General features: G+C 40.6%; 1 protein-coding gene across 10 annotated transcripts in view; it reads left to right on the top strand.

The window, feature by feature from the left end:
• The window catches only part of LOC104920083 (bromodomain adjacent to zinc finger domain protein 2B), a 48,238-nt gene that overhangs the window by 9,688 nt on the left and 13,961 nt on the right, over positions 1-24,589 (top strand). For 8 of the 10 annotated variants that reach the window (XM_019255254.2, XM_027290967.1, XM_027290965.1 and 5 more), the window contains exons 3-14: positions 15,664-15,828; positions 17,832-18,017; positions 18,588-18,722; positions 18,900-19,093; positions 19,228-19,443; positions 19,767-20,384; positions 21,101-21,162; positions 21,265-21,722; positions 21,884-22,180; positions 22,902-22,962; positions 24,203-24,311; positions 24,423-24,524. In XM_019255254.2, the coding sequence (XP_019110799.2) occupies positions 15,666-15,828; positions 17,832-18,017; positions 18,588-18,722; positions 18,900-19,093; positions 19,228-19,443; positions 19,767-20,384; positions 21,101-21,162; positions 21,265-21,722; positions 21,884-22,180; positions 22,902-22,962; positions 24,203-24,311; positions 24,423-24,524 (2,601 nt within the window). In that variant the 5' untranslated portion in view covers positions 15,664-15,665. The remainder of the gene's footprint in view (positions 1-15,663; positions 15,829-17,831; positions 18,018-18,587; positions 18,723-18,899; positions 19,094-19,227; positions 19,444-19,766; positions 20,385-21,100; positions 21,163-21,264; positions 21,723-21,883; positions 22,181-22,901; positions 22,963-24,202; positions 24,312-24,422; positions 24,525-24,589) is intronic. The other 2 variants (XM_019255253.2, XM_019255252.2) reach the window with 2 other exon arrangements.

Genomic DNA, 24,589 nt, shown 5'->3' with positions numbered 1-24,589 from the left:
GTTAAAACTTAGTCAGGCCACATGACCAGTGGCACATTAGTCTTGGTTTTGCACCTACACGTCTAACAAATATGAGACAATTCTGCTGTGCTTGTAGCAAAACCTCCCATGCCTCCAAAGAAAAAGTGAGAGTGCAAATAACTGTCTAACTAACACCTTTTGCTTCTTCAAAGATATTGTGAGCCCTGTCTAGTCATTGGGCTATTTCAGAACATCCTCTGTCAGTTATTTAGAATTTCTTGGTGTTTCTGGGTGGTTGCAAAATAACAGAAATCGTTGGTGGCGATGCTTCCTTTGTCTGCCAGCTTCCCTTAAATGCAGGATGAAGTTGTGTCTGATTGATGAGTCAAGGCAGGCACAGAGAGGAGACCAAGAGCCAAAGGTTCAAAATTCAGCAGTTAGCATGCAGCAGGTCACCTGTAGAAATGTCATGCTTTTTAAGGTTAGTCTTTACACTGCTGATTTTGTCGAATAGTGCTCATCTGAAGGGCTAAATAGCAGTGCTTCCTACGTGGTTGGAAGTTGAAATCGTGCATGTTGTTAACTTTAAAGACTCCTCTAGTTGGCACCAAAATAGCAAGCCAGTTCAGTAGAGGCCCACGTTTGTGTGACTTGTACTGTATACTGTCTTTTCTTACATGCTGTTTGGGTTTCTCTGTTGATGTATAGCCTGCTAGTTTTGAAGGGAGTAATATAATATTTAAGATAGGGACACAATAGAGGCAGCGGTATGGATTTATATGGAGCAACTTGTGTCTGCTCAACAGGGATAAGACCGCTGGGACAAAGGTAGTAAAGCAGAGAGTGGTTTGAGTTCCAGGCAGCTGCGGTCACAGAGGCTAGTTTGTTGTCAATAAAATGTAATTAATTATATATGCTTCTCCTCTGGGGTGAGAGGTCAGGCAGGCCAGGGGTTTTGGGAGAGCACTTATATGGTCTACTTGGGAGCTTGTTGGAATATTGCAGGCCTGCAAGGGTGTCTCTGAGGTGTGCAGATGGCATTGAGGAAAATTGAATTTTCTTGGGTTGTCATGGCCAGCTGCCTGCTGTTTCTTTTTTTTTTTTACTGTTGGCATTAAGTCTTCATTGCACAACAGGGATTTTTCGTCAGCTCACAGCAACATTGTGCATCACAGAATATGAGAAGAAAAAGACACTGTATCGTCTTTGTCGTTTTAAGCGAGCTTGATTTAGCTACTGGATTTGTTCTTTTTTTAAAATTCAGAATAAACCCGAAATTCTGAAACCAGCTTGATCAAAACGCTGAGTTATCGTCAATGCCAATAAAATGCTTGCCGTTCTTGATCAGTATAAACGCAACTTAGCTGGATGAGAGTTTTGTTGGCAGTCTTCGCAGAGAGTATCTGCGGCGTCAGCGCTCAGACGGGTGTAGAGGTGACACCAAGGGGAACGCTGTGTTGTAGAATGGTTGGAAATCATTGATATTCTGACTCGGAGGCTGCAAATGGCTTGGTGGCAGATGGAGTCTTTGTCAGGGAAGAAAAATGGCAGCTCGGGAGCATCAACGCCATTTTCCCTATCAGCTTTGCTGGCGGGCGGTGACCTTCTGCCGCTCACAGAGGATCCCCTAGCACATGATCAATTATCTCACTTCCATTGTTTACTAAGCTAGTGGAAAAGGATTTAAATGTCATTTTTTTAGAGAGAGAGATTGCATTTGTAATCATGAAACTGGTGTTTGTTGTTAGTACATAATGAGGAAGCAAATTGTAGTTTATGAACAAGCAAGTTTTTGAAGCCCTTTAAGCACAGTGGAAAATAAATCAGTGTAAGATTTACAAAACCAATACATGACAGCTGTTTAGCTCCATTTATTTCACGTTGTTACAGAATTACTCTAATTGATTTAAGTTCTAAACAACATTGTTAATGGAAGAGATTCCTCAAGAGTATAGATATATTGCATGGCTTCAATTTGGCAAGTGGTTGTCATTAACATTGCTTGGCTCAAAATAAATAATTTACTAAGGTAAAAATGTTTATGCAAATAATATTAATTTGGTAATGGCTCTTCTCATTACACAGATAACACAGGCACGCAGAATACAACCGTGATGTGCAGCCATTAGTCCTGGCTGTAAACAAATCTAAGTCAGAATAAAATATTGAATGAACCTGGGGAAATGAGGTAAAAGAATAAATAAATAATGCAAAAAGCAAATGACATTGAGACCCCAGTTTAATATTTATGCATTTCAGCTTGATGGTTGATTTCATTAGCAAATCTCATTGTTATGCATTGACTGTCCCCCTGCAGTAAAATGAATATTGTATCCATGTAGCCGAATATAAGAGGAAATGTTTGTATTCCTTCAGGAAAAGTATCATCTTACTACCCCAGATTCTTATTATTTATTGTATAAATAATATACACTGATCTTCATTGATAACAAATATTGTGAGTTTTTTTTAAAGTAGTTTTATATTATTGTAACCAATGTTGGTTAAATCTAAATCCAGTTTAATTTACATTAACACTGTAATTATAAAGGCTGGCCGGTCAGCCTTCTGCGAGCATCAGCCACTTCTTACGTCTATGCTCTTCACTCTATTCAAATATATAACAGCATGTTGCACATTTGGGTATACTTGGTGCGAAAATCAGATTTTGAATGTTTTGTGTTGTGACATATAGAGCTACCCGTACAATCGAGTTGTTTTTCTGTCTGTAAGGATGATATTAAGCTGCTGTGCCAGGCACCTTTCCTCCCCTCTTTCAGGCCTGGCTGCGCACTGCTTTCAGGGGGGGCAGTACTTGTCGAGTTTCACTAACAGGAACTGTGTGAAGTTTTTTTTTTTCCATTAGAGAGCCTTACTCTGTGTATGTGCAATGTGTTCTCCTTCACACTGTCCTCACACAGCTGCCCTGCAATGACAACATTAGCAAGGACAGATGCTGCTCCTCGTTGAGCTCGCAGGTGGTAACCTACTGAAAGTGCGTGTATATCAATATTAGTTTGGCCTATGCCAGACTGATCACATGTTGTCCTGAAGGCAGAGCTCTAGACACTTTTAAAAATGCCTCAGGCAGATCATTTAGATGATTTTGGTTAACCCTCGGGTTGTAATAATAATAATAATATGGTGAAATGATTCAGCACACATGATAATCTCTGTTGATTTTGCATTGGGGTTTAAGTAACACATATTTATATGGAACTCTTGTGTCTGCAGCTGTCCCAACAATATTTTTGATAATTTGCATCCCACTCTCTGGGCTTAGACGTTGGGTATATCTGGAACTGCACATGCATTGTTTACTGTCATCAGCTCTTTGAGCATATGTAGTGCCAAAAGGGTTAATTTTTTCCCCTGTCTTTATGAACATTTCTCTTACACACACACACACATCTTCAGCTCCTCTTTTATCCAAATGACTCTGTTGGGCTTCGACCAGACAGCCACAGGAAATCCTGTTTTCTACATTCTCATGTTTTTTGGCCGCATTTGAAGAAGACTAAAGATTAAGTAAAATAGACTGATAATAGATTAAAAAGCAGCAGCTCCACCTGAGACATATTTTTTTTTTTACAAGCAACAAAATGGACTTTTATGTGACGTTGTTTGCATAGATGTTGGGAGGGATACATGCAGAAAAAAACAGAAGAAGAAAAAACATCTCCAGTCTCCAAAGTAGCCATAAATCTGCTTAGTGTTTTTGTTTCTAGTTATTTTTTCAGCTGTAGTACAAAACCGCACTGAAACTATAAAAATAATTTAATTTCTCTTTTTAGACTAGTCAAGACTGTGGCTATATAACTGTCATAACAAAATAAAAGAAAATCCCATCCTTAGTCCTAATACTGACATTAATGTTTTTCACAGTTTTGTATGTAGTTTTATGGCTCTTGTCATTTCAATTCAACTCCACCCTTTGATGTTTAAGAGCAGGGACTTTTTGTGGGCTGGAATATATCTTACAAAATAGAATCTGTGGTCAAAAAAATGCACTAAAAGTTCTTCAGTTCCCTGGAAAATTTGATATTTCTTCTAATTAAACTCTCATACACAGTCACGTCAGTTTCAAAAATGCAGTCAGACACTGTGTGTGTGTGTGTTTGGTTGGTAGTCGAGGTAATGTCCATAGGTTAGTGGTGAGATATCTGCAAATGACAGCGATTCCCAATGAAAAAAATCAAAAGAACTAGTAAGGAACTGCTCTGTAGAAGTAGCAATAGTCCCTGTCGTCTTATGAATACGACTCTGATTTGTTGTTTTTAGCACCAGCAGCAAAAAGCAGCTCAGTCTCTGGCCGTAGCTGTAGCCATAGTGGTCCCTGGTGGTGCAATATTTCACATCTGTTAAAATGTCCGATTATTATCATGGTTACGTTAAGTGGTCAGCGTTGTCTAGTACCAAGTAGTCATTGTTAGCGCCACATGATGCTGTAGAGGCAGTGCAGGCAGGTGATGGAAATATTCATTTTACAGCCGAGAAGACGCTCTTTTTGTGAAGATGGCTCAGAGGCACATTTATCAAAATAAAAATAGTCTGATGAGTATCCCAAGTGACTCTCCCACATCCATTGAAGCCACAGCTGCATGCACCATGCACTTAATATTAACTCTCCAATGAATTTCAGGTGTTTTTTGAGCACTATTAAAATGAGACTTTTTTTTTTCTTGCTCATTTCAAAGCACGTTGTCCTGCGTTTTATCCCATAAGAATTAGCATATTTAAAATAATGAAATGCCCTATTTAATTTTATAACCTTCACCTATTACTTGTGTAATATTACGATGGGAAGCACAGTGCCACAGTGGTGGCTAGAACAAAGAACTCTGGATGGGAAAACTGTTAGATATTTGCCTTTGACACTCCAGTCTCTGATAACCTTTGATTTAATGACTAACAGAAGCAGAATGTCAACAGGGACTGTGTGCCAAATTGTGTCTGTGGCTCTTGTGCAGCCTTTCCACAGATAACAGCGTTTTATTTTGAAGGTGACATGCAGAATCGCCAGAGCATTATGGAATAACGTGCATGTGTGAAAATGGGTACATATATTTTTTAATGTACATCTCACTCATTTAGTCTCAAATGGTTCTCCTTTAGTTCTCTGAAACTGATAGTTCTCCTTTTCTGTTTGCCGACTGTCGTGTATAAAGTTGCTATAACAGGAAATGTAGCAGTAGACTTCATCAGAGGGAAGCAAGTTTCTGCACTCGCGCTGCCTTAGTGGTTTTATTTTACTGTAGATTTATGGAGAAACAAAACTGGCATTCGGATGAGCTAAATTAAACTTTTAGCATTACTTCATTTGCTGCAGTCTTAGCAGCTGAGTCAAAGCCACTGTTGGCTGGTTTTGCTCAATGTTGAACCCACTAAGAAAATTGTTGTCAGATTTACTGATAATGGAAATTTCCCCTGAGCAACAAAGAAAGCTCAGCGGAGAAATGAAAGTTACATGTTCATTCATCTCTCTAAGTATGACAAATTTAAAACAGAGTAAAGCAAACAGATCGTGGGAGCAGACATGTTGTTACTGTGATGTGCACAGACTTAAGCTAATATGTTTTTTATTTTTGTTGCTCAGGTCTCCTTTAAGGGAAACCCGTCTCCCATATAATAAAAACAATATGTGTGGATGCATATCATACATAACAGATTTGGCTTTGCACGTCAGTGTACTGTACTGTGGTCAGCTGTACACTGATCATAATTTAAAATTCAGTCGACGGTATGTGTTTTTTGTTTTTGTTTTTAAAGATTCAAATGCTCTTTAGCATTCAGTGTTTTTTTTTGCACAACCTTGCTTTTTTTTTCACCCCAGTCAGACCATTGTTATTGAAAGCTGCTGTATTCAGGCAGGAAGAATTAATTAGTACTATAGTATGTTGTTTTCCTCGGGCTCTGATGATAGAGACATTTCACAAGTGTATCTTCTCTGCTGATTATAAATTATAAATCTTACATGTAGGAAATCTCTTGGATATAACTATTTTGCTGATTTACTGTGGTTAAAGACTCACCCCTTTATTTTGTTATAGCGCCCCACACCTCCCCAAATACTGAAATATTCTCCCTTCTCACTTTTGATGTTGAGAAATTGGTTATAAACTGTGAAATCAGGAATGTATAAAGCCTTCTAGCTATTTAATTTAGGGTCTTATGTACATAAAAGTAAGCATTTGAAAAGTATTCGAAATTAGTTGAAATCTAGATTCAATTTCAACTAAGTGTTTGTGAGATTTCCCAATATTGACCTTGAATTCACCATGGTTCAGATATTTATTACCCAATTAATTCTGTGAAGCAGCCATAAAAAAATCGACATCAGTTTTCCCACAAAGCAAAACCTCTTCGCTCTCACTCGAACCAGCTCCATACATGTGATAAATAAACTCATTAACTGTCAAGAAAGGAAACATTCACACCTGTAATCCTTATTAAACAGAACAATACAACCGTACAATTCCTGAATTAAAGACGGCATGTTAACCCATCGTAAAACACACTTCATTCAAACAAGACTTTCAGCCAATCACCAAAACTGGTTTGGTCCATATGACTCCTCAGTTCACCAAGTGAGATGTGTAAATATTTTGGTGTTGTAACAGGAGTCTGGTCTGATGGTTTTAAATAACTGCTTCAGTTCTCCGTCAGCCATTGATATTATAAATATAGCACACACGTTAACAGATATTTATTTATTTCATGTCTTCTTTAGGTGGCTGAAACATGTTCTGCTGCTCCCCCCGTCCACAGCTTAGCTTCTGTGCCGGTGATGAGGGAGCTGTCAAACAAAACAGGATCAATAGTTATGAATGTTTATTTGCTCAGATGATTAATGAGACTCTAAACACTGACATCACACATGCATCTTTACAGTTTCATGCCACATTTCCAACTCTACACACTGATCTACACACTGATATACAGCGTATTGGCTCCGAAGTGAATTCTTTGTAGTATCTTAAATCATTCCCCTTTTTACCTACCTAATGCGCCGAATATTAATTTCAAAACTTAACAAGTGGAGTATTGAAAAGACAAGTGCAGATGTGGTGTGGACAACTTTGTTTCATTGTGCACCTTGAGGAGGTAATTGTTTCTTTTTCACCGTGAACGGCTTCCAAATGGCTGCCTGGAAAACCTGTCAGCCGGTGACAGCTCGTCTCTGAGCGTAACCTATAAAGTACACCATTTAAATTTTTTTTTTTTTACTACAGGCTATATGTATTGCCTTTATTATGTGTTTTCACTGCCAAGTACACGGCTAATGATATTAGGAGGGTTTGATTGACACACAATATAAATGTGAATATCAGCCTTGTGGGTGCTGCAAAAAAAAAGAAAAAAACGAGCTGGGGATTATTGTATGTGTACACTGCTTTCTTTGTCACCAATCTTCAGGCCTAGGCAGGCAGACGGAGTGAGGCGCTTTGTCTTAGATACCGTAGACGAACTGACAATTCAGCATTTGCAAAACTTCAGCGACTAAGAGCAACAGAAAGTGTAGCTGCAGCTTTAGTTTCAGACCTTGCTGCAAAGTCGGAAGCATGTGTCAAAGCTGGATGCTTCTATCGGTTTATCGTGTTAATCCCTGTTGTCTTAATCACCCTCGCTCCTTCCTGTCTCGAGTGTTCAGAGCCTTTCTTGTTTCTTCGAAACAAGAATGTGTTATGGGAGTTAAAAAAAAAAATCTCATGGTTCGCCACATCAAAGTGGCCGGTGCAGAGATGTGATGTGTCAGTCCTCATGCATCTCTATTAGGAGGCTGATGCAAGCGCCCAGCGTATCGAAAACTGTGCTCTTCTTTCACCAGACTGACATTATGTAGCTGTGAGGCTAAAAACTCCCGATCATCTCACTTTTTCTACATATTATTGACCTTCATTTAGGACACTCGGTGTGTGTGCACAGGTGTTTGTTTGAATGTAACCAGCCTGGTCCGCTTCAATAAAGCAGTGGACATATGGACACTGTGTGACTAATGCTTCGAAAGGGACACTCGGGATCTGTTTTATTGCTTCATTTGGCACTCTGCAGTCCCACTTCCCATTACGGTTGCCATGTGATTTATGTTGTACTCTTTGGAGAGTGAGAGAGAGGCGCTGGGAATGAAAAAGCTGTGATAGCGATGTTTACCTTGATCCTGCCTTTTATTTCATCTCGGACATTGACAGCGTGGAGAAATGGGTTAAAGGCCCTGTTAGGTCCTATATTTTCCTTTACATAAAAGCTGTGTCTTTGATCATCAAACGCATAAGAATGTTATTGGCAGTGCAACCACACCCTCTCCGATATGATACATTGCCAAAATCACACCACACAACCTTCCAACTAACAGATACATGATCGATAACTACAGGCAGCATGGGCATAAGGTAAATCTGTAGCATAATCCACCAAATATCCTGCACACAGCTGTTTATCTAACAAGCAAATAAGCAATAATTATAATGTCACAAGGCTGTCTGATGTCTTTACAGTTGAATCTAGAATAGTAGGTGTCCTTTGCTCTCCTATGTGTTATTTAGCAGCACAGTATGACAGATAACCTTTGCACCAGCGTCTTATACTCATGTTCTATTTGTAGCTATGCTTCCTGTCAGATAAATTCTGCCTGATTTATATTCAAGCTGTTTCTTGTTTACATGCAAATGCACACCTTTTTAACAACCCAATAATATTAAACCGAGGTTTTCAACTGCTGAATTTGTTTAACATTTCCAGTCACAGTCCAACTGCGTTACCACCTTGCTTTCTGTGAATAATTGAAGTTGTGATGTTAAGTGTTGCAAACAATATTTTATTGAAATTGGCATTTTTTTTATCATACACACGAACACCTTGTTTGTGCCAGAAAGTATATTAACAGATAAAAGTGTGTAGTGTGGTCTAAAAGCACACATTACTATGTAAATATCTTTGAAATGGCAAAGGAACTGCTCTTGTTGTATTTGAATGGGGTGCGATATTTTAGTATCCCCATGTTATGACCAAGTGAGAGAGATTTTTTTTTTTCCTTACCAGTAAGAAATGCTCTCAATTATAATGACGCCTTCAGCAAATGACGGTGAACAGATGATGCAGGAGTAAACATTGAGCATATAGTGTGAAGTTGTGTAATGTATGATAATATGGTGTATGCGTGATTATCGTAAACAAATGTTGGCTTGCATTTCCGCCTCCTGCCTTTTTTAGAATACACTACAAATACAAGGATCTGGTATAGACTGTGACAGTTAAGGGTTAATTTATATTAAGTGTAACATTCTATTGAGAAACATACTTCTTTAGCAACACATTAAGAATGTAAATGTCATCCGGGGGATGCCATTCTCCCCGTACCACCCGCATTTCCTAAGCCAACAACAACAGATTAATAGCAGCTGATTGGGAGATGCATGAAATTGCTTGTCCTTTTCTTTCTCTCTAACCTCCCTCCCTCCCTTCCTGCTTCTCTGTATGTGTCTAATTAAAAACTGCAGGCCGAGCTACACAATTTATGGCTAATGCTTGTTGCTGATGGGGCAGCAGTAGGCAGGAGCTCTAAGAACGTGTTCATGATGGATGTCAGTCTGTAAAGAACATGTGGGACTCCTGCTTCCAGGCGCCACGTCCCACCCCCAGATCACTCCTCATGAAAATGATCCACAAGCAAACTGTGCTAACACTGCTGTGAAGGACAAATGCATTTCTTGGAACATTTGTCATACTGAGGCCTCACATCATTTATCAGAGTCCATTTGCCTCCTTAACTACCAACCTCTTCACTGTATTCATGGTAGCGTTCAATACTTGTTTGAAACAGTCGATACGAGCAGATATTCTTTTCTTTTTTCCTTTTTTTTTTTTTTTGACGTGGCGCTCTCCCTAAAAGATGAATGTGCTCCGAAGAAAGATTATAACAGAATGCCCGTGCTTTGTGTTTTTCTGGTAAGTCTCAAGAGCAGCGATGGATTATTATCCGTGCATGTATGAGCACAGGTGGATCTTTTTTAAATTTATTTATTTTTTAGCTGGGTTCGCAGCGTGTGTGCGTTCTTGCATAGGAGGTCAAAGATGTGATTACACTGGATGCATAAATGGCTACGGCTGAGACAGGACATTCAGGGAATAGATGACGTTTGAAGGTGTTTAGTAACACTAGGGCAGGCTTTGCTATGGATCACGTTTAGTGAGTGGAACTCCCGCTGTATCAGTGTCAAAGAGCATCCCAGAGACTCTCCAGTGTAACCAACATTGCTCCGCCATCTGCCAGCCAGTTATTATAGTCAGGGTTGTCGACCAGTCGCTCCATAGACTCTTTATTTCCAAGCTACATCCAGTGGCTTAATTTCCCCTTTTCCATCCTTGATGACAACCATCCTTGTCCGCACTCATGAACAAAACCTCTGGAGAGCACATGGTTTCTTTTGTCTGCCAGCACGGTCATAAAAAAGGGGCCCTCGCTGCAGAGAGCAAACCTGAGATGAATGGTAAACCAGCGCTTAATGCAGAGTATTGATTGTGTAGCAATGCTATGTTTTCCTTTTTAATCACTCCGCACAGCTCCTCTCTCATGACAGCACGCTTAGTGTACATCAGTCGAAAAGAGAGCGTGATGTATTTGTAGAAACCCGAAGAAGATTTAAATTTAGAAACCAGCTAGAACCTGAGAGTATGTTGCCTTTTCTGTTTCCTTGCTAAATAACCTAAATATAAAATAGGTGCTGATTACTTTCCCGTTGATTTCAGCACTCATTTAGGTTGTTACTTTTGCCTCTGTGAGGTGAACATATTTGCAGAGTTACATCAGTCTTCTTGTATGCAAAACTGAGCTCAACTGTAACTTGAAATTCCTAATTGCATCCTAAAAACCTACTTTGTGGTGTCACCTTATTAAATAAACCACTTCAATTGACCTAATTGTGCGAAGCGTGTTGGTTTCCTTTTGAAAACACTTCCATGGAAGCAGAGAGGATGGTTTTTTAAAAGTACATAAATCCCCTCGATTGCAGCATCATCAAGAATAATATGTATAAGACGGCCTTGAGAATGAGTAATACTCTGTGTTACTGTAGTTTGGCCCCTGATGCAGGTCAGTGCGGAGTTTCTATAGCTGGTGCGACATGTCAGACATAACACTTCATCACTTTCCAGGTAGAGTAGGAGTCAGGGCCAGGAACTATAACTTGTCATCAGAAGACATGGGGAGATTGAAGAACTGATTGAAGCACCGTGTTTCAACTGAACTGTGGGTGTACCACTGAACTTGTTATGCACCTTGCCGAGACAACCCTCTTCTTTGACCGTAAGCCTGCCCACACACCAAGATCTCATTCTGCACGTCTTGTGTATGAAAACAAATTGTGTATGTGTGTGTGAGGGGGGTGGTCTTCACAAATAATTGACTTCATTTCAGCTGGTCTGATGGGTGACCTCAAAGAGACAATGACAAGTAGGATTTTATTTAATTTGCTTTACTGCTGTCAACAACAGAGACGGTTTCAGTCTCTCTGCTTTTTCCATCGCTTTATTTCCTCCCGTCCAGAAAATCACTGAGGCCAAACAGCGAGCGGCGTTGCTATTTCTTAATTGTGCTCAGTTGGATGATGGACAGACTGGGAGACTGCAGCTGGTGTCAAAGCAACCATGTATAGAATCAATCAAGGAGATGTTAATGTCTGAGGAGGTGTATTTAACATAGTGACGTACTGCTAATTAGTTAGGCCACCACGAATGCATGGCAATTATAGTCAGAACTTGGCATATTTGTTGTTGTTGTTTTTTCCTTTCATGCACATGCTCTGTATTTTTATCCCTTCACTTTCATCACAGATTGGTAGAGAACAGATAAAGCACCCCTTGAGTAATGCAGCTCTCTGTCTTACAACACTGTCAAGACACTCTGATACACTACCTCTTTCTGTCTCCTGCGCGCACCTTCCATTATCTGAAAAGACACCGTGTTTGCAGTCCAAATGCTGCTGATCCGTGCTGATGATTCCGCTACCGGATTATCATTGTTAGCATCAGCCATCTGTTTTTGTGCAAGGAGATAAAATGGACAAGGTGGAACACACAATGGAAAAACAAATGCTTACGCACACCTAAAACGTAACAACGTTACGCGAGATATGCACAGCTCTGTGGCACAAAGACACGGCTGGATAGAGTAAATAAACAGACGGAAAGTGTATTACTTTCCATTATAAGAGGAACGCTTACATTTGCTTACGTTGTGCTTGTTTATTTACCACAGTTAGTTCTTTTGTGTTGTTATTTTTCACTATCTATCATTCTATCATTTTGCCTTTCTAAGAGCGAGATAAGATTGATATCACTCTCATTTCTTGAACCCGTAACGCTCACGAATTAAAACATTATAGCATAAAAACGACATATTGTTCTCTGCTGGATACAGTGTGCATACTAGTAGGTGGGCTTTGTTACCCTCTGACAGAGCCAGGCTTGCTGTTATCACCTGTTTCCAGTCTTTATAACAAGCAGGTCTGCAATTACAAGCCAATTAACTGATGATTACTCGACCAAACAGTTAATAACTTTCAGATTAATCAATACATTACATGCTTAACTAACTGGCTGCTCGCTTTAGCTTCGCATCAACATGAGAGCGGGATCAATCTCCTCTGCCCAAAATGTCAAAAACTGTTTATTTAAGCTAATAAACCTCTGAACAACTTCCTTGAGGCTTTCAGAGTATGAGGTATTTGACATTTACGACAACAAAACAAAGAAAAGTGGTGGCATTTTTTCTCCCAAATAGATAGCAGATAACAGTAGAAGAATAGAAACAGGGATAGAAAACTAATTGCACACTTCATTTAAATCAGTGCTTTTGTAAGATTAGTTTTTAGTCCAGCTGTATGTTTTCTGTTAAGCTGTTTTTGTATCCAAGGCAACATTATTGGCTTAGTTGGTTAGCTTCGCCTCTTCACAGCAGGAAGTTCTTGTGTTTGATCCTGAGCTTATTCCGTTTGGAGTTTGATCGGCCTCTCTTTATTTGAATGTGCCTAGTGTTTCCCTCTTACAATATAAAGCACATACCCGTCTGGGGGATTGGAGTCTTTTTAAAAATAGTCTATTGTCACGAGTGTATCCACAACTGTGATGGACTGGCAATCTGACTTACCTCATTCCCAGTTGACCATTGCGTGCTGGCCCTGACCTTGAGTTTCTTCCCAGCCACTAACTAAACCACATTCGACCCTTGTTACTTTTTTGTACTAGCTGAAAGTGTCAAGAGAATTTGTAGCATTCATACCACCTGTACATGAGAAACACATTCACATTAGAGGCTACATTTCTGGCCGACATACGGCTGTCATCATGGGAAATATCATTTAATGTAATGTTTGTTTGTTTGACTGGATGTGGCTATCTATATTTAAATGACTTGAAATGATGTGTTGTGCTTTGTCGCTTTAGAATCATCATTGTGTTGATAAGTTTGTTTTCCTGTTGAAAGTTGTGTGTTTTTTTTTCCCCTATTCAAATATGACAAGCTGCATTATGCTTGTGGCGTCACATAGCATACGTGAACGTGACTTTGATTCAATCAAAGTCATTTGTTGTGTAAAACATCTCCGGTATATTAGCATATATCTTCTTTCGTCGAACCTGCATCCTGCTGTTTGGGATATGTGCACTGTTTATCCCCCCCCCCACACACACACACACACACACACATACAAATGCTTACATTATCTCAAGATGGTGTACATGCATCCATCAAATTAATTTTAAATATGGAGGCTGGAAAACACATTGAGTACTTGCTGCCTCCTGTGGCTTCATGTTTATTACCTATAAATTCAAGTCTATTTGCCTGTTAAACCCTCTTTAATTTCGGATAATGAATTCAGGTGCAGTTTGTCTTTTTGTGCATATATTTTTGAATATAAATTCATTTTTATTTCATCTATAAAGGAAAGGCTACTTCAGACATCATTTCATGGGGCTCATATTGACAGAAAATGCCAGTTCAGTTATGCATTTGGAAAGAATTACCCAGTATGAGATCATATTTGAAGCATTTCACTGAAATATGAAGAATTAACACTTTAATTTGGGGTGTTCAGAATTTATTAGTGACACATTTTACCTTTTTAGTCCTTGACAAAATCGTTGCCACCTCATTGAATATTTAATGTCATTTGTTCAGATTCATAATTGATACACAGATCAGGTTTTTGGTTTTCATAAGCGTACTAGCCGTCTTAGAACGACAGATGAAGTGTGATGTTGCAAGGTCAAAATGATACCCAATTGTGTTTTTTCTTTTTTCTTTTTTTTTGTTTCATTTTGCATTATAAATATGAAAGCTTCTTTGTTCTGCACAAACTCCCACCCGCACGACTGCAGGAAACGGTGGCCTTTCCAGTGAAGCATGGCTGCAGCTTTCATGTCATTTACGTCTCATCAGTGCTGCTCCTGGTGAGGGATGATACTTGATATTCAGAGGGTAGCTTTGTCTCCTCAAATTAATCAGCTGCTCCTGTTTTCTCGTGCAAGGGAGAATCACCAGGGAGATCTAAGACTTGTTGGTGTAATACGTACAGTGCTATAACGACGGCAGGCTGTAAGACAGAATCGGGAAGCGTGCGTTAAAGTTAAAGAGGATTTCAGATGTGGGCTTTTGTGAACAGTGGGATGTGTAGTGGCATAAATAATGGAAAATACAGTGGATGTGGTTATGATGAAAGAAGTGCAGTAGTGCTAAAATCTGTGTGGATGATAGGAACAGTGAACTGAGAGTCATCAGGGGAAATGGTGGGCATTACGAGTACAGCTTTTGTTTGTTTATTTGCATGGATTTGATGTAAAGATAAATCAAAACGTGTCCCTAAGAGGCTAAAGGTTGCATGTCCATATTTAATGCTTACTCCCTCATTAAACGATCACAGCTCATATGGCAGCAGTTTTACATTAAAGAGCAGTGAAGGCCTTTGATATGACAGAGTTATCACCAACGGCACGTGTGCTGTACTCCACTGTAATTGTTTATGTGTGTGAGTTTGATGTGTGCATGCTTTTGTTTCAGCTTTGTTTTATGTGACGCTTTATCACCCTATGTACTCACAAAATCGCATATAAAATAAACACGTTGATGTTCATTGCGATGAACCGCGTCCAGGTGTTTTTGCTCTGCGTTAGACAAAACTCGTGTGAACATGTGAGACTAAACCTTGAAAATTCATTGCAAGTGTATAATTGCAGTGCACTTGTAATTATAAATTCACACAACGGGGTTTTGTAAAATAACAGTGTTATTATATCTACGATTGCAGCTCGAGACTGTTTTTAATTATTCATTAATTTCTTGTATTATTGAATTAATTGATTAACCTCTGAAATGTCAGGCAGTGAAAAATGCCCGTAGCATTTTTCACTAAGACCAAGGTAATGTCTTCAAATTGCTCGAACACCAGTCCAAAACAATGTATGGACATATATAAAACATTGAAAAGCAACAAATCGTAACATTTAAGGAGGTTAAAGTGCTTGATAAATGGCTTAAACAAATGGTTAATGTATTAATTTGAGTCAACAAATAGCACTAAACATACCATCACAATACAGTACCTCTCAATGTCAGCAATCAATTAGCAGCCAGCCTTATTTGTAATAATAGTAGACAACATACTGAGTTTTTTTTTTTGTGTTGACTGGATTGATTGTGTTTGACAGGTATGGAGTTTGGAGAGCAGCTGGTGTCCCCATCATCAGCCCCGTCCTCCCTTCACATGGCCTCCTCTTCAGCCAGCTCCTCCCCTGTTCCACCACAGACACCATCCACAAAATGCAGCAGCCCGGCCCCGAGCCCTGCACGCAGCTCCCCTCTCACCACCTGTGGTACGAACACCCACACACACACACTACTTTGATGTACACAAAAGATCAAATATGGCTCCAGGTAAATTGATGTGTTATTTAGTTTCAGGTAATTATATTTTATCATTCAGCCCACATTTTTGGGTGAGGTTGTGAAATAATTTTAGGTAGGTTAAGGTTTGAGTGTGCAGAGATGCACACAGCATTAATAATCAACAACAAAACCGCCTTAAATCCACAATTAATAAATGTAAATGAATGCACCTTTTCGGCTGACTACACTTCCGCACAAACTTTGCATGGAAAATTAAGAAAAGACAAACAATTTGCGGGAAAGCGCTGAATTAAAATTGTGTGAATTATAGGGCTTAAGACACCTTCTCCCAGTCTTAACATGTTTCAGACAATTTTGATAGGAATGGAAAAGCTGTTGAATTAATGAATGCCAACAATTAAAAAGCGTTGTACGCCCTTGTGGATGTCTTTTGACAACCTTTAGCTCTAGTTTATCCTGTGTGATTTGACATGTCTGTCAGCCTCACAGTGTGCATGCAGCCGCCGACATCCTCTTGTTTTCTCTGAATACTAATTGTGGTCAAAGCCATTATGCATTGAACAGCAGTGATGCATAAGCTGTCAGATTACCCCTGACCACAAAATAATGTGCAAATTTACATACCGTGGTTTGTGATTATTTTTTTTTCCCCCCTTCACGATAAGATGCCTCCAAAAGTAGTGTTTTTCTTTGTCATGCTATCACAATGAAGAACACATTAGAGACATTCTCATAAATTATTCATTTTCAGACCCTTACACCAAACGTGCACAGAAATTTCCCAGATAATTTATTTTGGACTGAGCACTAAATGCTGAAAGCACATCGGCACCTCTGTAGTCACATCGCTGTTATGACTATCAAGTAAATTGAGTTCTTTTTAAGAGATTTCTTATCCCCCGTATGGGAAATGGGGAAGAAAGATATCACACAAACAGTGATGGTAACAGCTCTTTGAATAGAATCAGACTCAAGCTTTCATATTCTTAAAAGCTTTGTAATTGCTTTAACTAGGTGAGTTTATCTGGGGGGGAAAATGCAGCACCTCCTAGTGAATTTAACACGGGAAGAACTAATATCAGATTCACTGTTGGCATCTGAGAAAAGACATAACCTGGATTTCACAGTTCCAGTACAGCAGAACAGACACATTATATAAAATCAATGCTAAAACCTAAAAGAAAATGCTGGTAAGGTGTAGGTAAGTTCAATTGTGGTATTACCGACCTTTGTAAAATTTTGCTCCAGATTTTTGTGCACTTTTTTGACTGAAGTTAGTAGAGATCGCAGTCTGGGGTTGGGTGTTTGATATAAACAGTTACAGACAAATGGATATAAAGCTTATTGGCCAGATGGTGTTAATACTTTCTCAGTCAATAGAGCAACATCAGACGATAGATTTGCATTTACACAGAACAAATCAACTGGGCTCTGCTTTTATCATTGTTGCACAGCTCCAGGTTCTGAAAATAAAGTATTAGATCTAAGTATTAGTTCTAATAACAAATACTGGATATATTGTGTCCAGCTGTTGTAAACAGAAAAGGTTAACTTGGCATCAGTTGAACAGTTTTTATATGAGAGCACTTTGAGCAGGTGTCCTTTTCTCTCTGCCTCCTCTCTTTCATTTACTCATTATTCTATACATCAAACAGTGGTAATCCAGTAATTATTTGGTTTGTTTTAATTTACTAAATATGAGTGGGTGTGCCAGACCCTGAATCATTCACGATTATCACCATGAATGGCTTCTCAGACTCACCAGACGGCCGTGTCTCTTATTTGCTGAAGCAATTTTGAACAGATCAAGCCGAATCCACAGCTTTGTCCTCAGTTGTACTCTACACTGTATGCTCTATAGTCACTAGATAGTCTTTGTATATAGCGAGATTAAGTGATGTGAAGTGAATGTATGAATCAGTATGTTTATATTTTAAGCATTCTTTAAACTGCGTCCTTTGTTCTCCAGGCAACTTGCTCCAGATATCAGGGGATGAACGTTTGAATGTGTCTGGCAGCTCCAATGGTTTTCCTTTAATCAGCCGTCCAGCTTTTGGGCTCTACACGTCAAGTTCAGGCCGCTCCGAGTTTGGAGGCCTTGGAAGTCTGGGTTTATCTGCCTTGGCTGCTCATTCCCATTTTGGTACATTTCCAGGTAGGTAAACTCAAGGTTTGTTTTATCAGTGGAGGTGGGAAATTTGCTTGAAGGATTATGTATATATATATTTTGATCACATCCTGAGTGAAGAACTGCAAGGACAAACCTCAACCTTTTTCAGGCCCACTAAAAGTAACTTGAGATGTTGTCATAATATCTTGAGTGAATAATCTTGAATAATTAAAGACGTTCTCAGTGATATCAAATGTTATCCAGATTGTATTCGAGTGACATCATGACACTCGACACAAAGTAAACGCTTTAGGGAGCAGATGCTGTTTCAGATGAATGCTGCTCTTGGAGAACTGTTGCAGCTGTAACATGTCTAGTTGATGAGGTGAATCTTGCGACCTCTGCTCAACTCCCAATATAAAGGGATGAAATCACAGCGTGCGAAATGCTCTCGTTATCAGTGGAAAACTATATTTTGAACTGCGTGACTAGTGCTGTTAACAGGTTGGATAAAACGCATTCTTCTAACATGTTGGCAGATTAGATTCTCTGCATATCTAGATAAGGAGTGGCTATTTGTGCTTAACTGAACAGTATCTCGCTCCCCCTCTCCAGACTGGTGGCGTCCATCTGAGGCACATACCAGAGGAGCAGCACCAGCCTTCTTCCCTCCTCTTATGGGTCTGCATCCTGTATTTGCATCAACCTTCAAGAGCCACGATCCTGCTCACTCGCAGTCACGTACGTCAGGTAAAACAAGAGCTTTATCCGGCCTAAGGTCATACATGTTTTAGTTCTTTAAAGAGGCTCCACATTGCATAACATTCAAACACTCGCGTTAACATTGTGAGACTATGTCCTCCTAATGTGTTTGCCTCATATTGCTTGTTCTCACAAGTATCCATTTAAAAAGATTCACAATACCAGTTTCTGTAGGCGTAAGTGGGACTGTGAATGGCAGGAGTGCTTCTTCTCCTACTGGGAACTCTGCTGGGAACACCGGTTCATTTCCAACAAAGGGAAACATGGAGAAAACTAAAGCCAACAGTAGTCGGAGTCAAAAGAGCAGCCAAGACCTGCGCCAACTGCACCAGAAAACCATTCAGAAAACAAAAGAAAAGGTGAATACTGGACTTGCTAAAGCTCTTGAGTACACTGCATGAAAACCCTCTTCACTCTTTTGTTGATCCTGTTTTTTATTTTTTTATTTTTTTTAACTCAGTTAAAGAATGTGTACTTTTTATTTTTTATTTAGCAACCCAACAAAAGACCACTAGAGACCTCCAGCATGAGTGGCAGCCAGTCGGGATCATTGTCAGATAGCTCCAGTGACGGTGAGGAGAGCAGCAGTGATTCTGATGACATGGAGGAGGAGGAAGAGGAGGACAATGACGAAGATGAGGATGATCAGAGCAACGACAGTGAGGACTCGGATTCAGAAAAAGACAGTCGGGTGAAAAGGAAAGTAAAGGTATGTGTTTCTCACTTGAACGTCTGGTGTTTGTGTTGCTTTAAATTTTCAGCAGCATACTCAGACAAAGTTCCTTTAAAAACTAATAAAACACCACAGAAGGATATCATTAGGATTTTATGAAACTAGTAAAAAATGTTATTATGTGAGGTTTTGTGTCCCTGTGTAAAACTGTTAGTTAGTTGGATTGTCAAAAGCAGCCATGGTGGTGGGTGGCAAACTGGATGTGTGTGCTAGCTGACAGAGCTGCCACTGTGAGACTCTCTCAGTAGGAGCTGACATGACATGCTGTCTTCTCCCCATTTCCTCATCCTCCTACTCAGCGGCTGACACAGAACACTTCTGAGAGTAACAAGAAAAGACCTTCTTCGGCTGATGGAAATGCAACTCAGGACAGTCACCGTGACGTTCCTTTGACTTCCCCGTACCGCCTCCAGTCCTCTACTCACCCTGGTGGCCTGCCACAGTCCGCAGCACTGTTCCTCCAGAGCTCCAGGACTGCAGAGGAGGAATGCCAGCAGCACATCAGTGTCATCCAGGCCACGGGGTTGGCAGCAAGCAGCAGTCCCCTAGCGCAGTCCCACAGGGAGGCGTCCCCTCTGCCCTCCAGATCCTCACCCAACCCAATCTCCTTCTCCAACTCGCCGAAGCACCTCTCTCACTCGTCTTCACCAAAGCATGGCTCCATCTCCTCCTCTCCCAAACCTCTCGCTCTCTGTTGTCCTTCGAAGCCCCAGTCTTTGTGTTCCTCACCCAAGCCTCTCTCCCTCTCCTCTTTACCAAAACCACAAATGCCGTTAGCCTCACAAAAGCCCAGACATAAGTCCAAATTCTTGACGCCTTCTCCGAAGCACACTCAGCTTGTTGATGGCACAAAGGAGAGCAGTGGAAACCTTCCGGATGGAAGATTGTTGCACTTGAACAGCTTTAAATTGAAACAGGTGAGTAGCTGAAGCTGAATTCTGCTTAAGTTACAAAAAAACAAACCATAATAAAGCACAAAAACCTCTCCTCATCCTCTTTTCTAACAGTAGAAGCTGTTGTTTTTATTCATTGTCCATCATTGTTTCTGTCATGAAATAAATAATCTGCGAGTTCCTAGTGGGCAACAGAAAATGAATGCTTATACACTATTATCAGGCCTTTTATTATACTGCATGTGAGTCTGACCACTACATGACAATGCATTTAGCTCTGCTGGGAATACTTCACAAAACTGACAAGCAATTAGCTCTGTTATGCTTTGGGATGTTTGTTATCAAGAGAGAGAAATCGTCCTCTTTCAACAGGCTCTGTTATTGTCAGTATTTTTTAAAAGGAAGGAAAATGTAGCAGTCTATAACAAGAGGGTTTTAATTCATATGATGGTGGTACATTAAATACAGGCTTTTGATTGCCAGAGTGTGACAATGGCAACAAATACAAGATGACAGCTAAAGTCGCATGATGGCACTAAGCCAAACAATTTGAAAATATTTTCCACGGCAGCCTTTTTTTCTGTACTGTTGTTGACAGGTTTGAGCCTGCTCTTCATTGTCCCTTTCTCTTATTACACCTTAAATTCCTTCATTCACGGCCCACAGCAATGCAAAGTGAGTGACAGTTTGTGTAATTACTTCCTTTTTTTCCCGTTTCCCTTTCTTTTTCATATATGAAGCCCCTCCATTCCAAGGATTCTGTGAAGCAAGCTTTCTCTCTGCGACCTAAGAGCCAGAACTGGTATGAAAGTCACAAAAATTCAGCATCCTCATCATCGTTGCTGACACCACATAAACGTTCACCCGATACGTCGAGCAGTCATTTACTGTCTCTCCCACACAGCAGCGACACCAATCTGTTCCTGAACCATCACCACCACCCGAATGGAGTGAGCCACAGCACAGTTCAGGAAGCCCCCTTGGCCCTCATCACTAAACCTCGCAGCCAGAGAAGCACCCCCGGTAGCAAGCCCCTCCTGGCAGCCACCAGCCCTCCCTATCCCATGCCTATCAACTTGAGCACTGGCACAAAGGTGATGTCGGGCAGCTCTGCTTCCCCGCTCAAATCTTCTGCCTCATCAGGTGTTGCTCACACACAGAGAAAGTCTAAGAGTCCCAAGTCCCTGCATGCAGGAAGAAGCCTCCCTAAGACCAGCTCATCCTGTCTGCCTTTAGACTTGGTTAGAAGCAGTGAGTCTGACATCCATAGCAGCAAGGACTCAGACGACTCTTTAGGAGACGACTACGACGATGAAGATGATGAAGATATCGAGGATGAAGATTCTGGCAGCAGCCTGTCAGGTTAGATTAAACAGGCATTGATAGCGTTGTGGATTTTAGCTGTGAGATGAGGTTACTTCTAGAATTTAGCAGTGCTTTGCACTTGTTGTGAGAGGAATGCTAATTAGGATATTATTTTGCTTTGTCTCTGGTTTCCTCTGTCACACTGGATTCCCCTGCAGAGTCAGAGAGCAATCTGGAGAGCGACTCTGATGGCTCTGAGGACGATATGAAGGAGCGCGGTGAGACAGAAGCAGACAGCGATTCGGAGAGGACTCCTCTGAAACTTGCTAAAGCCTCCTTGTCTACTCACAAGTCCTCCCCGAACCTCTCAGCCAACTGCTCCCTGCTTAACCTGCAGATCATCAAGCCTCCGAGTTTACCTAGCGGCCTGCTCACCACGGCCACAGTGACCAGCTCAGGAGCACTGAATAACCACAGTGCCATATCTCCAGCCTTCACGTATGCCACACTGCCAGGTAACAAATCTGCGTTCGCTTAAAGACCAAACCACAAGTTTTTCAAGCTTTCAGGGAAGTGTTACTCACACAGAGGTATTTATTATTCCCCACACTCTGTTTTGCTGTTTGTCCAGGCTTGTTTGTCCTCCTTCATTTTTGCTTATTCAGACTGTCCAACCTATCAGTGGAAAAGGATGCTTATTTTCTAGTTTGAAAACACAGACGTGCTTCTCAGTAGTTCCAGGTTAAAATGACCTCCCTGGAAGAAATTGGTTGTGTCATTGTTTTGATGGTGCACAGCGACATTTGCTTTAATAATTCGCTTTATATATCTGATATATAAAATGACTGAATGAGTCATGGAGTATATTAAGTCACTAAGAGAGCTGGATTCTGACTTAATGGGAAAGTCTTCATTTCTCGATCCATTTAGTTTCGCTGTGGCATAATAGGAGAATCGTGTCACAGCTGTATGCCACGAAGAAAAATGTATAAACGTCTACTTATATTGTTTGTCTAATATTTGTGTGCTGATCCCTGAACTGAACTTATAAAACAACGATCCACAAAAGGTTGATGTGTCTAATACGGTACCTTTTTGGTGAGGGTTTATTTGCAATAATATGCTGACCTCCTTATTTTGGGGAGTCGATATATGTGTAAACATGGCAGGTCTGTGGATTTGCTCTTGTCCCCCTGGAGGTCCGGAAAGCGCTGAGTCATTTCTTCTGTTTTTTAGGATCAGGGAAGAGGAGGAGAGTAACGGATGAGAGAGTTCTGCGGTTGCCTCTTGAGTTCGGGTGAGTTATCGTGCCTGCACTCCATATTAAAAGAAATACAACGGTTTTGAAGACCTGAACGATTTGTCCTTACTGTTCTACTTTCTGCCTTGTTTGTGTTTATGCAATTGGTGTTTTAGTAAAATGTCAGCTTACTGAAGGCTGACAAGCAACCTTTCCTAAAAGGTCATCTTTACTTTGTGGAGCAGCCGAAGACACATGATCAGCCACAGCAAAAATTATCATATCTCCGGGTTTGCCACATGCAGCAGACGATGAATTGTGTCTTTGAAAGCTTTTTGTGTTGACACATTCACCCCATTAAGAAAAACAAATAAAAAATGGTCCATTCTCTCAGCAAGTGCTGTCACAGCAAGGGTACGGTCAGGGTCCTGAAGGCCCTGGGCAAGTCATCTGTTGTGGCAGATCCACGTGTAAAAGTTGGTAACTGTGTAAGTACAAAAGCAGCAATCATGCTCAGGCAATTTTCCCAGGGTAGAAACTGAAAATGGTTAGAAAAAAAAACGCTCGATTTTCTGATTTGAGAACGGTGACATCTTCATCGAGATCTAAGTAGAGTAGACCACAAAAAAACATCCTTGACTGCCTTTTAGGGGCCTTTTAAAAAACCCCAGTCTTGAGAAGTAGGTCGTAGTGGGCAGGAAATGAATTGAGGCCCAGCAGTTTAGCATCAAGGGGTTAATTGTATCCAGCCTGCAACACAGACATGCAACATTAGCAGCTCCCTACCCACAAATTCTGCAGCCTCGATTCAGAGGGCCTTTCATCTTCTGTGGGATGTTTTTCATCAGTAGGTTCACAGGAGACAGAGGCCACAAGACCGTATATCAGCCTCATGCTCTGTCTACATGTGTCTTCTGTAAGCCATGGCTGCTCTCCAGCGGAGCTCATGGGAACTGAGGGGTAGCCCCACTTGGCACGTGGCCACGCAGGAGTGTGATTACTGAAAGGGTCAGAGGACGACAAGGCCACAGACTACACAGTACCCTTGCTGTAAAGGCATCATTTACACACTTTTTGTCCTTGTTCGTTTGCCGTTGTGAATGAGAGGATAATATGTATCTGTCCCCGTACTGACACCAGAAAATATTGCAGGAGGGAGCTTTTATGAGAGAAACATTCAGCTTATGAAATATATATATATTTTAATGATGAATGAACACAGCTGTACAGTAATCATGATACTGTTTGTGTATTAACTATGTTGTACCTTGTATGTCCTCATTTCTTTGCTCCTCAGGTGGCAGAGAGAGACCCGAATCAGGACCGTGGCAGGTCGCCTACAAGGAGAAGTAGCTTACTTTGCTCCATGTGGGAAGAAGCTGCGTCAGTATCCTGATGTAATGAAGGTAAATCTATGTGTGCAAGAGCCGTAAAATGACTGCAAATGTTCACTGCATTAGCATAGCATTATATAATTGCCCTCTATGCTTTAATTAATACACATTATTCTTTTGCAGTACTTGCTCCGCAATGGAATAACTGAAATCTCACGGGATAACTTCAGCTTCAGTACGAAAATTAAAGTTGGTGACTTCTATGAAGCCAGAGAAGGACCAGAGGTATGTGACCTCATCATAGTGTAGCAGCTATCAAGAATTCATATTTAGTTTCTCCGCTGATGGAT

The sequence above is a fragment of the Larimichthys crocea genome, chromosome XVIII (assembly GCF_000972845.2).
Source record: "Larimichthys crocea isolate SSNF chromosome XVIII, L_crocea_2.0, whole genome shotgun sequence".
Taxonomy (NCBI): Eukaryota; Metazoa; Chordata; class Actinopteri; family Sciaenidae; genus Larimichthys; species Larimichthys crocea.
The sequence above is the reverse complement of the archived record's forward strand: the minus strand, read 5'-3'. Positions and strand labels throughout refer to the sequence as shown.